This window comes from Nothobranchius furzeri, chromosome 16 (assembly GCF_043380555.1).
Source record: "Nothobranchius furzeri strain GRZ-AD chromosome 16, NfurGRZ-RIMD1, whole genome shotgun sequence".
Taxonomy (NCBI): Eukaryota; Metazoa; Chordata; class Actinopteri; order Cyprinodontiformes; family Nothobranchiidae; genus Nothobranchius; species Nothobranchius furzeri.
This window is the reverse complement of record NC_091756.1, coordinates 42,220,208-42,236,465: the sequence shown is the minus strand read 5'-3', so window position 1 is coordinate 42,236,465 and position 16,258 is coordinate 42,220,208. Positions and strand designations below refer to the sequence as shown.

The following is a 16,258-nucleotide window of genomic DNA, read 5'->3' as shown; positions in this document are numbered from 1 at the left end:
GAAGCAGTGCGGCCAAGTGGGTATAATAGGATATAAAGAAAATAGACCAGTAAACATTTTTTTTATTTAAAAATAATTACCAAAGGAAAAAAAATACATTTACGCTTTTGAGTATGTTTAGGCCAGCAGAGAAGGCTTTGCTGGCCCTGACTGCCCACCACTGTATAGATGTAACCTTTTGAATGAAATAGAGTTTTTGTCCTCAAAATTGGCCATAAAAACTTAAACTCTTCTCTTTGATCCAATTTATTCCCTTTGCTCTCAGTGTTTGGCATTGAACTTTCCACGATAAAGCCATTACTAAAATCAGTAATTTAAATGGCAGTCATTGTTTTTTTTTTGGACGTTTTAATGACACTATCATAAGCACTTATCCACCTGAGGGGAGTTTGGGCCATGGGACGCTGCCAGTGAAATTAAGACAATGAATAAAAGATAAGATGGGAAAAGTGCTGAACTGTGGCTGAGTCTCGAGATCCCAGAGTAGCAGCAGTTCTGAGAGCGTGAGCCACCATAGACCCCACCCTACTCTAATAATTTGACCCCTGAAGCTTTTTGCTCAAGCTGAGGGGCAGCTCCTCCAGTCTCTCAGGGGTAGGGGTTATTTTAATCCTTTTTTAGACTTTCTGGAGATTGTCTTGTGATATTTTCCCTCAGTGACGTGTGCAATCTGGATGAGGGTGATGGATGACTTCTCCCAGGGTGGTACGAGTAAGACCAATGAATTCAGTCTTCTGCACACGATGAATGCTCATTTTCTCTTTCTTTCTTTCATTACGGGCCTTTGATTTACATAATTAAATTGGCCTGTATACTCCCCCGATCAAGGAGGTGCCCCCCCCCCCCCCACACACACACACACACATTTAACAGGTCACAGGGTAGCTTCTCACCCTTATCAGGAATCTGTAGTACATGGTAGACATGCAGCTCAGTGCGGACCTTTTTTCCAGATGCTCAGTTCTCCCGAGCGATCACAGGCATTAATTTCATGCTTCGGTGACTTGCTGTGGTTCATTTATACTCAACGATGCATTTTCCAATTGATTCCACTTATCTGAATAAATATTACATACTTAAAGCTCGTAATTCTCAAATGTATTACATAATTTCTTGCATTTGCTTGATCGTTGATTTGGAAACTGAAGAAAAACATATACAAGGATTTCTTTTACTGGTTAGTTTTAGCCACAGGACAAAGATCTGCACCAAATGCATTGTTTTCATTGTCAGGACTGTTTATTTTTTCAGATTTAGATTTACATTGAAAGTAAGGATTCATGACATTGATTCAATCGAAGTACCTGAGCCTGAACAATCAATTTAGGTATGTTTTTCTCATGACCCAGACTTGTGCATGATGACCAGGCTTGTTCATCTTTTCATCTGGAGAGATTAAACTCAAGTCATTACGTGATGATTGTGTTATAAAAATAGAAAAGTTTTGTCTTATGGCCCACTCATGTTGCAGACTGTGGCTGCTGTAAAGAGCTGGTACATGTCACACCACAAGCTTCATATTGTAAATCTTCACAGTGACCAGTGTCATATGATGTAAGATGTAATACATGCCAAACTTCTCACCATAGCAAAATTATGTAAAAAAAACTACGACAAAATTATTGCCAGCTAAAGTAAGGACCAATCCTTGTTGCTGGTCTGAAATAAAGAGGAGTGTTAGGTTATGGATGCAGCAGTGGAAGGTTTCTTGGTTGGGTAAAACTGACAGTTGCAGCCAGGCTGCACAATTCTTACAAAAAAAAAACAACATCCGACACAGCTTTGAGTTGGTGTTGGATTGTCTTTGATGTGAGACTATCACACTGGATGACCACTAGAGATGTGTATTGGTGAAATTATGGAGATATGATACAGGGGAGACGATACAATATAACACAATATATTGCGATACATTCTATCGATTTGTCCGTTTGTGCTAATTTAAACGATGTTTTTCGACTGAATTTAATATAGGAGAATTCAAGAAACAGTCCAAACTGATACTCAACATGTTTAACATGAAGTATCTGAACCTTGTTAGAGGGATTTACATTTCAGTGGTGAAAACAAAACCCATTTTACACTGCTGCGAACTAGTGGTCGGCATTTGAATTGCACCAAAAGAAAAGAAAATACACAAATGTAAATTCTTCCAAAAATTAGATACACGGCTTTTGAATGTCGATATAATACCACAGGAAATAGTATCACGATATATTGCAATATCAATATTTTTTACACGACTTTTGAATATCGATATAATATTACAGGAAAAAATATCACGATATATTGCGATATCGATATTTTTGATACACGACTTTTGAATATCGATATAATACTACAGGAAAAAATATCATGATATATTGCAATATTGCTATTTTTGATACACAGCTTTTGAATATCGACATTATGTCGCTGGAAAAAAACATCATGAAATATTGCCGAATGGATATTTTCTTACATCCCTAAGACCACTAAATTAAGCTTAAAAGTGCGGAACACTAAAAAAACATTTTTTAAATCTTATTTCTGGTTATAACTAGTCACTCTGGGTTTTTCCCTATACCTATCTCCTGCATTAACTTCTGATAGAAAACAGATGATGAAACTCTAGGATTACAAAAGCCTGACATCTACGTTACACTGTCACTTAACATTCATGGACTCACCCATCTTGGCTCACAACGGGGAAGGCTGTTGTTAGTTTAGCGTCCAGGAAACGGCAGAGAACGTTTTGACTAGTAGAAGTTAATTGTTAGCATTAGCAACTCCACCACACAGCAGGCTTGTGTTATTTGTGGAGATAAAACATCAACGTTGCAGATCAAACAGAGTCAGTGGTAGAGTCATAGTGCTGTTATCCAATCAGAGGCGAGATGTCCAAATATCGGGAAACAAGTCCTGCCGTCTGAAGATCGGCTGTGATCTGGCTCACCTCGAGTTCCTGGAAAAGCTTTACCGGTGTTAGGCATTCATTCCTACCAGAAACCACTGCAAATATAATGACTGAACAAGTGTTCCACACATTAAAGGTTTTTAATCTCCATTAATCTACAACAGGCCAAACTCTCAGTGTGAACCGAGTGTTACACTGCATTCTGTCACTCAGTGCCACTGCTGTGATCGTTATTGTGATTCCCTCCAAGCAACACAGACGCTTGTGATTTCTTTTACGGGTTTATTGGACGTCCTTTCATTGTGGACCTCTTCTGTCCTCCTTTCCTTAGACCTTCCTTAAACCGTGAAACTAAATATACAGGATATTACAATTAAAACATATACAATAATGTGCAACAAAATAAAGACAAATAAACTGCAGCAGCAGTTACAGTTATCATGAACTGTAACAATTAATATTTAATTGACATTTAGTCAGTCTGTAGCAGAATTGTCCCATTCTCTCATATAGAAACGACCCTTTTGTTTAATTGTGATTATGAGATCAGTTTTTTTATTGTAGGAAAACAAGCTTTTACAGGTAGAAATCTCAAGAGGAAGCTCATGCAAGTGAGATTAAATCAGAGACAAACATCAAAGGCTCTAAATGGAGATTTTTACCTGTTTTGAAAGGTTTAGCTTAACTTTTTGAGCAGTGACCAGTTTCTCAGATCCTTACTTTTTAGGTCAGAAATCTTCAGCTTTAACTATAGATGAAAACATAATGAGTTTCTCAGAAGGCATCCCATGATGTTTGAGGTTTTTGCTCTTTTTGGATTAACTTGGCAACCTAAATAGCTTTTACAATAATTAAAGCTGCAGATTTGAATGGCAGTTGTTTATTATCTGCCCTCTTCACCCAAACGTGATGTTGCTCCAGTGTCACACGTCACACTGAGTTTCATGGCGACACCCTCCTTGGATTGGCCTCATGCTGAACTTTAATTATCCCGATCAGCCTGGTGGAAAACCGTTCCCTTTTCCCCCCTGTCAGCTGACTCAGTAATGACACCCTCTCTGTTCTTCTTTCTGACCGCGTTCTTTCACATTCCTGCCCTGAAAGTACTTCCTGTGTTTTTGGTTGACTTAACCAACATCCACTTCCCCAGGGGTCACAGCAGTCCAGTGAGGATGGGTAAATGGTTTATCAGAGGTGTGCAGACACCAAGGGCACATTCTGAACATGCTTTCAAGTTTAAGTCTGCAGTTTCTGTGGACATACCAGGAAGTGCTTAGCTCTGCAGGCAACTTGAAGAGAGTTATTATCGTGGTCTTCTGTTGTTCATTGTTTGCTTTGGAGCACCTATAATTGGTCCCAAATGGGAAATTGTTTTGTGGAAAAACAGCAGACAGCTCCAACTGGCTTATGAGAAAAGGTTGACGGTACTTGAAGACAGGTGTCCCCGAGGACTTCACGGGCAGAAATCTCTCCTATTCCTTCCTGTTTTATATTCCTGTGCACTTTGAGCAAAGATCCCAAACACTTTCATTTCTCCTCTCAGCCCTGTGCGCTGTCCTCCCCCTCCTCCACAGTCATCACCATCTCTGGTTTAACAAAAGGTTACACCCGTGTTATCTAGTGATTAACTTGTCTCTGACGTCTCAAAACATTTCTTCGGTTATTCACAGTAATATCAGGCCTGCTTGAGCAGCTCACTAGGTGTTAAACACCAACATTCCAGCCTCTCGCTCTGGCTTTAATCTGCGTGTAGCTTCAGAACACAAGTGGCATTTAAGCTGTCGTGCAACAGCACCGAATGGTGAACTGAGACCACCTCAAAAAGACCTTATGTGTTTAGCTGTTGTGGAAACAACGGATAAGCATCAAATTTAAGGCAGGTCAGTGATTTGCGTGAGATCTTCTGGTGAACATTTGGATGAACATAACCACAGGAGTTGAGTCTGTGAGGGAAAACAAAAACTATTTGACAGTTTTACATGATATCATCAACCCAAAAAGTTCTCTTTAGCTGGAGAAACAGCTGGCACTCTGCATTAAATCAGCTGGGTGCAGCAGCAGCCTGTTTAATTAGTTTTCTCTGTAGAGAATCGAAGCAGCAGGACCGTGATTTCCACGGCGCAGACCTCCTCTCCAGCCAGGTGTAATGATAACGTCCTGCTGCGGTTTGGAAATGGATGATTAAAGGTTTGTGGAGCAGTGCTGATACTCTGAAAACATTTACAATGGAGTGCATTAAAGCAGTAGAGCCACTTTTACACCTTCCAACCAAGATCTCTCTTATGCTGCAGTTGTTTAACTCCACACAACTGGTGAGGCGGAAAGCATGTTCCATCTTCACAACAAGACAAGAGCTGCAATAAAGCCTTTCAAAAAGCTTGATGTGCTGCAGCACATGGTTTAGAACAATGGATCCAGGATTTGCACTGGAACACACATTTTGAGTTGACAACAAACACAAAAGAATAATTGTTAAATGGAGAAGAAAACGGGAGTGGTTTGATTCTTCTGCCTTCAAATGGCAGCAGACGGCACGGAGAAGTCGCCCTCTGATTAGTCATTAAGTCTGGCCAATCCCATTTGCTCCACGCAGGGAGGGAGCCATCAGCGCAGCAGGCAGACCATCACTACTCATGTCTGTGGAGCTGAAGTTAATTACAATCGTTGCAAGTGTGATTTATTTATTTACTGGGTCAATGTGTGTCATCTTTGAAGTCCGATTATGCCATTTTTGAATCTGTTGTCTATAAATAGCTTTAGGATAGCTTACTGGGCTAACAGTAATAGAAACGGGATTCATTACTCTTATTTCATGTTGCTATTTTGGTAAAGACTTGGAATGCAAAATACAGAAATGTTGCAAGGTTTTTCACAAAATGTTTCAGTATTTTTGTTGTAAATAACATTAGTACAGCTACTTGAGGCTAATGTTGATTAGCTTTAGTGTCACCTTGAATGTGGTCTATTTCAAAAGTAAATCGGAAGTACATCCATTTATTGTTGGTTTAGAGTTTTATTCATGAGATACGATGCTTAAGCTGCAGAAAAACAAACAAAACACGGGCCAAAACATTAGTGTCCACCGTTTGGCAGTAAAGAAAAAAAACGCGAACCCAATCATGTTTATGCATTTTAACAGTAAGCCTTGCTAAATAAGCCTCTCTGTTTAATGTAAGAACATTCAAACCCACATTGCTGCTCTCGTACAGATGGGACGATGCAGAAAAAGGTCACAGTCACAACCTTTTGTTTCCTTTGCCCTCTGGACGTATTTCTGTTCAAGTGCAGCTGTTTCATCAGCTGTGATGGACAGCAGTATTATCTTTATGAATAGAGCAAATCTGTCAACCTGCCAGTCGACCGCCGCTACAGTTAGCACGCTGATTGATTTAGATGTGACTTCCCTTGAGGATGACATTCTCATCAATGACACTGTTCTATTTTTTTCTTCTTTGCATCCCACCTCCATCTCTTCACTCTATTTGAATGTTCTCCTTTTTCATATTTTCCCCCCTTTTTCTGACTTTTTTCTCCCCTCTTATAGAGTCTTATTGACTTTTTGAAGGACATGGACTTAAAATATGCTACACATACTCAATTTTTTAAGTAATAAAAATAATCGATTGCATTGAATGGCTAAAAGCCATAACATTAATTATTCATTCCACTTCCAGCTTGAAAAGCTCATGAGCACTTTGGGCTTTTCTTGCTTCATATAAGTAAAGCTTTTATGGACACATAATCTTCCTTGACTCATTACAGGCTGGTGCGTGGTCAGGCTTTTACACAGTGACTATTTTCCATTCAAACATCACAGATAAAATATTTCTATGTCTGCTTTTCACAAGTTAACATCAGGTGTCATTGATACAATAATACTCATAAAACAACGTGTTTTAGCTCTGTTGGCTACAGAAGCACTTTTATGAACAGAAACGTGAAGTCGCCAACTTTAAAAAAACGGAAGGAGTGTGATATGCTTGTCAGCCACTAGATGGTGCCATCGGATAAGAGAAATACTCCGGAAAGAAGCTTTAACAGTGAAATCCTCATTTGAAAGCTGCTTTTTTTCTGTTTACTTGTGTTATCTATGATAATAAAATGCACTTGCTGATCTGAAACACTCGAGGGCAAATACCTTTTCTCTCAAGAAAACCTTGCACTTCAGCAGCAGCCCGCTCGTCAAAGACAAGCAACTGCAACAATGCATGATGATTTGGTATGAGAACACATTGTTGGGCTGAAAGTCAGTCTTCACAGAGTAGATCTTGCGTGGTTACACCTGTTTCCCAGAAGGACCGTTGGTGTGAGGTGAAGTTGACAGCTCAGATGGGGGGAAATGGCACAGCTCGAGCAGAGGAGCAGGAAGTCTCCAATTCCGTTCTGCCACAAGCGCTCCAGATGTGCTGAAGGTTGTGAGCGATGGGTGGTGGTAGTGGGGCTTAGCAGGCGAAATCAGCAACTGTGGAAGACACAATGACTCACTCCCATGCTGTCTGTGTCTTATGATAAATGTAAGAAGGATGATGCTGTAGGTGTTTCATACATCAGCGTTAGCTGTATCCTGAGCAGTTCTGAGTCTGGATGTGAGAAATTTCAGTTCTACTTTTGAACATCCTGCTCATCCTTTGAAAAGACTCAGCTCTGTTGGATCTTATCATTATTACATTCAAATCCACACAGTCTTGCTTGGATTCAGACTCAAATAAAGGCTCAAGGATAAAATGAACGTTTTGCTAGTGAAGACGCATTATCGTCAAGATCCCCGATCCTTTCATCCTTCAAACATTGACACTCTTCTGTTCATCACTGAGTGATTGCTCTTCCATGTGAGTTCACAGAGAAGAAAACCATTTTCTGATCATTTAACCCCTCCTGCAGGTCATCCTGGGTATCTCTGATGCTCGTGTCCCACCCCAGGAGAGTCTTCCATTAGCCTTGTAGATCTGCATCGTAAACGCTCCTTCCTAATTGTGACTTTGGTGCACAGGGTGGATGGATGGTACAGATGTGTCAAGTGATTGGTCATTGTCATAATAAAAACAAAACCAGTTTGAACAAAGAATAAACATTAAGAGTTGATTCAATTATTTCATCTAAACTTGGTTAACATGATTCTGAGATCCAGGTCATTTGTTGTTGTTAATATTATGACCAAGTCTAAATGAAGAAGTGGATTATAAAAGTTATTCTTGGTAAATGTTTTCTTTTTCAAAATTACAGCCAGGTTTGTTTTAATTAAAACTAGGAGGCCTTATTTTATCCAAAATAAAGAGATTGTCCTTGTTTTTTCTTGCTGAATAAAGAAAAACAGGTGTAGCTAAATAACCAGTATCAACATGGCAAAAATATGCTGGTTCATTTAGCAAGCTATTTCAAGTTAACATTTTATTGTACACACCAACAAAAATGTATTTTGTTACACTTTTGTTAATTCTGGAAAATAATATTGTGATATGTCAGTTTATATTAATGTAAACATTTTAAAGGTGCATTATGTAGAAACGAAGTAAAAATAACATCCTGTGGTAAAAATTGGTTACTGTAACCAGTTTAAACACCTGTGGAGCTTTTTGCTGGCCGTCATCAAATTACAAATGTCAGTGCTGCAGCATTAGCTCGCAGGAGACACAGTAACCCCACACCCACTGATGGTAAACAGTAGTTACATCTCTCCTTGAAAAACTGACAATCCTCACATCAGCTGGATATGAAACATGTTTCAGCACAACATTCCTTCCAAAGTGACTGAAACATTAGGCTCTTTTGGGATTTTCTCGCTGTAAAATCATCACTATATTTTTACATACTGCACCTTTAATGCTAACATAAACATTGTATTAAAATGTCCTTATTTTGTGGAATGTTTTATGTTAGATTCAGTGTATTTTTCATTAAATTGTATGAAACAGGTAATTTAACAAGACTTAACTCTAATAAATTATGTAAATGTAATTTTCCACACCAACGAAAATTCTTAATTTTTAAAATAATCAATGTAATTCAAGCAGGAATTTTTCCAAAAATTTTGACTTTTCAAACTAAATGTTAGATTCACAATTAACCAACTAAAGCATATGATTTTAAATAGATATGTTGTGTTAACAACTTAGATAAGAAGTAATTAAAGTAGTGCCATGTGTCGGTACAGCCTCAGTTTGTAGAAATAGCATTTATGTCCTTCAGGACTGATGTGCTAATGGCTAGTCTAAGTACAGCTAAGCTTCTGTCGTTCTCATTAAACACACTTCAAAATGGCTGAAACATTCTTTTGACATTATATGTATTTATGTCCCATCAATGTAGTTTTATTGAAGTCACTTGCTCTGTTTCGATGTTCATGGCTGCTTTTGTCCTCTGTCACATTGTTTCTTTCGTCTACAGGTGTGAGAGGATGAGGTGGACTCTACTCCACCAACCATCATGGATCCAAACTCATACTACTGGTCGCTGCTTCATCTCAGCATGACGACTTCTTTCTGAGCTATTACACCTGGGGAATTGACCCTGTGGACATTATGACACAGATGGACTACAAGTACAACCTTCTAGGATCCACCGTGAATGACTACAACAAGAGGCCATTACTCCTGCAGGTGGACAGTGCACCCATGAACCTATTTGCCATTCTGGAGGTGAAACGGGAGCTACCAAAACGCTGGAGCAATGCCACCTGTAAGATCCGTCTCTACAGCTTCCTATTTGGCCTGGCTATCATGTTCGTCATCATGGCATCATATATTCTGACGGGAGACAAAAAGGGCCTCCTCCTCACCCCATCCCCTTACCACTTCAGCAGCCTGGTCAGTCCAGGACCTTTTGCCTTCAATCTTTCCTCAGTGAAGGACTATGCACATATCAAACTGGTGGTCAAGTCCATCACATCCAAGGTGGAGTTTCGGAGCAGTCGACAGATTCCAGCTCTGAAAGCTCTGGTCCAAAGTGATCCACATGTGAGTGAAAACAAAACATCTCTGCTTTAGTACACTCAAATTTTAATTACTCTGTCTCTGTTTTAATCAACATGTGAGTCCTTCGATGATCCAGGTTTCTTGCCTAATAGATAATCAGGGATGATTATCAGAGACTTGATGAAAAAGCTGCTGCATACACGAGGTCCACCATGGTGCAGAGACTAATTTAATTCATGAAATGGTCAACATGTCCTGACAAACCTGATTAACACTTCAGGTTGAACCAGATAAACACACAGGGACTGTTTTTCCGTAATTTCCAACAGTCTTGTAACCCATTGTGGCTTCGTCTTTGTCAGTTTCGCCTCAAAGCCCGATTTAATTAATTGTTAGTCTTAATTATATTGGATTGTGGTGACACTGTTTGCAAGAAAGCTAATTTTTATTGAAGAAATGATTGTAAAGAAGAGTGTGACTGCAGAACAATCAATAATGCATTAGTGGATGGTTTCTTCATTAATTGCCTAATGCTGTGTCTGACAGCCTGATGGCCTCATCTTAATAGCAAGGACCTTTTGATGTGTTTGGTAGCAAAAAACATTATAATCACAGTTTCATTTGTAACCTCATTATGACAGCTGATGGTGCATTAACACGGACATACTTTACCTCTTTTTATGTACTTTTTTTTGTCTTTTTAATGATTTTATTCATTGTTAATTTTGACAAGAAAATTTTATTTAGTTTTAGTTTGTAGTCTTTTCACAAAAATTCATTTTAAGTTTAGTCATAATTTAGTCAATTTTAATTTAGTTTTAATCAAGTAAAATTGTGTTATTTTTCTATTGATGCAATCATTTTGAATTTGTGTAAAGGAAATGTTAACTAAACCTACATGAAACTGTATAGAAATATGAAAAATTCACATTTCACACTTTGGATCAATAAAAATCTATATAATTGTTTTAGTAACAATAATTAATGGGAAATATCTCAATGAACACAGACAGTTTGAAATTGCATCTCTAGGTATTAATAAAGTAAACAAATCTGTATAATGTGCAATAATATTTGTAAACATGACAGGAAATGACATCATACTATCAAAACATTAAAAGGTGTTAAAGTCCCATTAGTCATCATCATACACTGATGAAATTCATCTACACAGATGACCTATCCCCGTGGGGAGAGGAAAGCTGCTGCAGTGGCTGCGCTCGGGAACTATCTGGTGGTTTAACCCCCCAATCCAACCACTTAAAGCTGAGTGTCAAGCAGGGAGGCATTGGGTCCCATTGTTAAAGTCTTTGGTATGACCCGACCGGGATTTGAACCCCGATCTCCCAGTGTCAGGGCGGCCACAACTTCAGCAGACGCGACGGTGGGTCACCGCGCCTACACCACGGCCACGGTAATCCACCGAGAAGATGGTTATTAATACGGTGTAACGGTAAGCTAAAATTGTATTTGGTTCTGGTCAGTGTTTTGAAGAGCTCGATTCGAAGAATTTTCAGTATATTATTCTTACATTTATTTAATATCTGAAGCGGCTGCTCTAGTGAGCAGAACCAGGTGCCGTCACAGGCTGTTGATCTAACGTGATGTCTTTAATTGTTTCACAGATTATTTTTTGCAGCGATGAGTGTCACGCTCATACAGACAAGTGTTGTGTTTGACTGTCCATGCTCCGTGTTTTTATTTCTTTAAAAAAGCCTTAAAAACTCACTCACTCATAGAAACCAGAGCGATCGCTAAAAGCCTCACGTATCAGAAAGGAAGTAACTGCAGAACAGAGCCATCAGGGCAGCAACACTAAAAGTGTAAGTTGATGTGTCTCCAGATTCCTCCTGAATACTAATAAATGAGCTATATAACTGTGCAATAAGTCTGTTAAGGTTGCCATTCATCTCACATTCAAACTTGCATCCAGGGCAGTAAATCTCCCTTCAACTGTCTGTATTTACTCCAAACCCACTCCTCTATAGGCTTAATTTTTCTGACATTATGTTTCTCTTCACGTAATAAAACAGCATCCTGCATACTGATAGGTTTTCATGGGCTTACGTTTTTCTCTTAAATGTTTCAACAAATAAGATGATTGAACACTTTGTGTTTTTCCTTTGCCTTACCAGATGTTTTCTGTCATTCCTCACAAATTCCTGCCCGGCATTAAGAACCCCTGCTGGTATGAGGAATTCACTGGGAACCTCACCTCGGACCCATACCGGACTAACTTGTATGGACGATATTCGCGCCGTTTCCGGATAGTTTTTCAGCACTTGAGGAACACTTTCCCTGACCACTTGTTGCATCGCAACAGGAAACTCTACCGCTTGCGATGCCTTCCTTACTTCTACATCATGGGCCAACCGAAGTGTGGCACCACCGACCTGTATGACAGGCTGAGATTACACCCAGACGTCAAGTTCACCACTTTTAAAGAGCCACACTGGTGGACACGCAAGCGGTTTGGTAAGTAAGGCAACCTGTTTCAGAAATCCCTAATGGGTTAACATGATAATTAGAAATGTGAAACATATTTCTATAATGGAACTAAACCACAGGATATTTCTGAAGAATTTACCCTCAACTGGTAATGCAACAACTTCTAATATTCCATATTTCTGTAATTAAGAGGTCTTTTGAGAACAAATGTAAACACACACACACACACACACACACACACATATATATATATATATATATATATATATATATATATATATATATATATATATACATATGTTAAAGGTAAAGGCTACAAGACCATCTCCAAGCAGCTAGATGTTGCACATATTATTCAGAAATATAAGATCCATGGGAGTGTAGACAACCTCGCAGGACAATGAAAATAACTTGTTTTACACATTTAATGAGTTTTAGACTTAACTTGAAGATATATAACTAAATAAACGATTTATTTTCTTGGACGAGCTCAGGCCCTGATGATACCCGGTCCCGACAACACCTCTGTTCTGTTTCTCATTTTGTTTAAACGGTCATGTCACAAGATCACACTGAGGATAAACATTTCACAGAGGAATCTGGATGAACTTTCAAAAAAATCCAGTTTTATACCTTTGCACACATTGAACCTGAGTCTAAACTTTTGCTTGCACTACTTTTGTTGCTGCACATATTTTCTTCCCCACAGATCTCTACGGTGGCTTCTTCTCTAAGTTTTCGCTTTTGTTGCATTTTTCTGTCCATCACATATTGTAGTCTGAGTCTTTTATTTTTTAATCAAACAAAAACATTAAATTAATGATAGAGCTCTTGTATATTTAAAAATATTCAGAAAGAAGCTTTCAGAATCACTTTTTACTTTTTAGCTCACTGCGACCTAAATGTTCTTCGAAAATCATCGCCTCACAATTTTGACTAAGAACTCAAGGAGCTGGAGCTGGCCTCAAGCCGAACAGATTATTTTTGAGTCTGTTTTCCACTCAATGTGGACTTTAAATCATAACCATTCGATAGCAACACCTTGAGTGGAAGAATTCCAACTATGCCTTGATTTTACTGTAATTTGCCCTCAACAAAGCAATCCTTCATGTGCCATATATGTGTTTTGCTTCCATTTATAACCGAAATGCTCATTAAGACTCATGAATAATGGAAATTGTTCAGCAGCTCTAGAAGCAGGCGACTGTAGTGTGTGTCAGAGTAAATGCATTCACCGAGACGCTTTTCAGAATGCAAAAAGTAGCAGTAAGCTGAAGGGCACTGAACTGCCTTTCGACTGATGGCTGTTTAATGTCGACTCTGATTGCAAAGTCAAACAAAGATTAGATAAACGCTCAGGACTGATTTGCTTACTTTGAGTGTGTAATTTTCATTTAAGAACAGCAGCAGCTCTGTCACTTCAGACAAACTGCTAATTCTTGCTGTAGATCTTCTGTCTGGAAATAATTGACACCTTAATTTGTCTTCTTAAAAAGAAACTTCAGTCTTTTTTGTGCTAATATATATTTTGTGGGGTACCAGCAGCAGCATTAGCTGTTATTTTGCATGTCCACTGATGCAAATGATGCTTAACAGACACAGCCGAAGCAATCATTTTGAAGTTCATCCAGTTCCTGTCCGCCTGAGACTCTCAGAAACTCATCTGTGCATTGTTATTTTGCATGCAAAACTCAGTTTAGTTCATAATTTTCTGCAGATTTGCTTTAATTTTTACCTGCGGCTTGCAGCGATGCAGCTGTATCTCAACTATCGGTCCCACTAAGTTTATGCCCCCCCCCCCCCCCCCTCATTCTGTCTGCTTTCATGTTTGCTGTCACTTCCTCTTTATCCACTTCCAAACCTGAACTCCAGGCTGTGCGCTGGTAATCAACACTTTCTCCTAAGACTTCCTCTGAGGGCACTCTGAATTCAGATGGCCTTGTTTTGTATTTATTTATTTAATTCCACCAGAGGCTCAACTCAGCTGATGCATGGAAAAGGTGAATTGATGTGATCTGTGCCACATAACTGTTTAGGAGGAGCCAAATGAATCTTAAGCAAATGTGTCCGCTTTATGCAACTGAGGTCAAGAAAGATGGCCTATTTTAAAACTGCTTGACACTTAATTTACATCAACAAGCAAAGCGATGGAACAAAACAAGGGAAAAGAAGACAAAATATCACATCTTATATGACTATGAGATGAATAATCATGCTGACTGACTGATTTTGGTGTCTTTACCAACGTTTTCTAACTGTTCCGAGAAAGGACAGCATCAAAGGATCTATCAGAGTAACAGATGTATACAGTGCTCAGCATAAATGAGTACACCCCACTACATTTGTCAACTGGAGGGACCATTTCCCATGACACCATACGGTGCACACAGAGGAATGGCATGCATGGGTATCGTCCACGAAGGAAGCCTCTCCTAAAGCCCACGCACAAAAAAGCACACCTAGAATTTGCTAGGGCCCATGATGGAAGAGATGACGACTACTGGGCCTCTATACTCTGGAGTGATGAGACAAAGGTCACTGTTTTTGGACCTAATGGTTTCTAAACTGTATGGTGTTGTAAAGGTGAGGATTTCAACGAGAAATGCATGGTACCTACAGTGAAACATGGTGGTGGCATTGTCCTTATGTGGGACTGCATGAGTGCTGCTGGTGTTGGGGCGCTGCATGTCAGTGATGGTATCATAGTATTATGAACTCAACGATGTACGCTGTAAAAAGTTGTCGTATTTTTAACAGTGATAAACCGTAAAACCACTACAGGAAAAACCTGTCAACTATAAAATGATCTAAAACTGTTGATTTTACAGGAAGTTCTCGTATATAAAGTGATTGGTGAAGACAGTAATTAGTACATTTTTGTCTAATACATCATTCGACTTTAAAGCTCTTGTTTTTTAACAGAAAATTTCCTTAAAGTTAATAACAGTAAAATACTATGATTTTTACATTTATTTATTGAAAATTAAAATACAGCTTTTTATTGTTGGTACCTGTGTAAGGAGTTCACTTCCTGTTTCCCAGTGTGCTCAGCGGCATTTAGGTGAGATCTGGTTGAACTGTTAGTCATAGGGAAGTGTCTGTTCCTGACTAGTGAATACTGCGCTGCTGTTCAGTACTGACAGCATTACTGACTCAATGCTCTTGACTTCTACAAGTGTACACATAAGTGCAGTTGAAGGACATGAACAGCCATTAATCTGACAAAGCTATTATAATAGCTTTTATATTTGGCTATGAACTTAATGACCGCAAATTGATTATTTAATTCTATGAACTGATTGTATGTAATGAGGAAACCCCTTTGAATTTTGTTTTTTGTGGGGAAACATTTTTGTTTTTAGTAGCACAAAACGTATTTTCTAGATTATTTTCATGTTCATTTTACAGTAAAACCGTAGTTTTTATTTTCTAATGAAATCACTTTTTCTACAGTAAAATACTGATTTCAGTACCATTTTATTCTGTAAAAATTATAAAAATACCTTCTTACCATAAAAGAAAAAACATTTTGCCTGCAATTTTACAGTACCATTGCGGCAACCCCAGCTGCTGGTGTTTTACCATAAAGTATAAGGTTTTTTTTACAGTGTACTGCTCTATACTGAAGGAGCAAGATGCTGCCATCACTCCGTGCACTTGGTCGTCGTGCACGTTTCCAACACGACAATGATCCAAAACACACATCTAAAGCTACTGTTTCATTTCTGAAGAAGAACAGGGTGAAGGTGACTGAATGGCCAAGTCTGTCTCCTGATCTGAACCCAATCGAACACCTGTGGGGAATTCTGAAGGAGCAAGTTGAGCATCACTCTCCATCCAGCATCCACACTCTAGAAGAGCTTATTCTTGAAGAATTGAAAAAGATAGATGATGCAATATGTCTCCATCTTGTTCATTCCATGCCTAGATGACTTGGTGCTATCATACTAAATTCTAGAGGTAGTAGTTTTTGTTGGGGGGGGGGGGGGGGTATTCCTTTTTG

General features: G+C 38.9%; 1 protein-coding gene across 1 annotated transcript in view; it reads left to right on the top strand.

Annotated features, from left to right (window-relative positions):
• LOC107387792 (carbohydrate sulfotransferase 15) overlaps nt 1–16,258 on the top strand; it is a 61,857-nt gene that overhangs the window by 34,077 nt on the left and 11,522 nt on the right. The window contains exons 3-4 of the mRNA XM_054749258.2: nt 9,281–9,849; nt 11,943–12,282. Of these exons, the coding sequence (XP_054605233.1) occupies nt 9,415–9,849; nt 11,943–12,282 (775 nt within the window). The 5' untranslated portion in view covers nt 9,281–9,414. The remainder of the gene's footprint in view (nt 1–9,280; nt 9,850–11,942; nt 12,283–16,258) is intronic.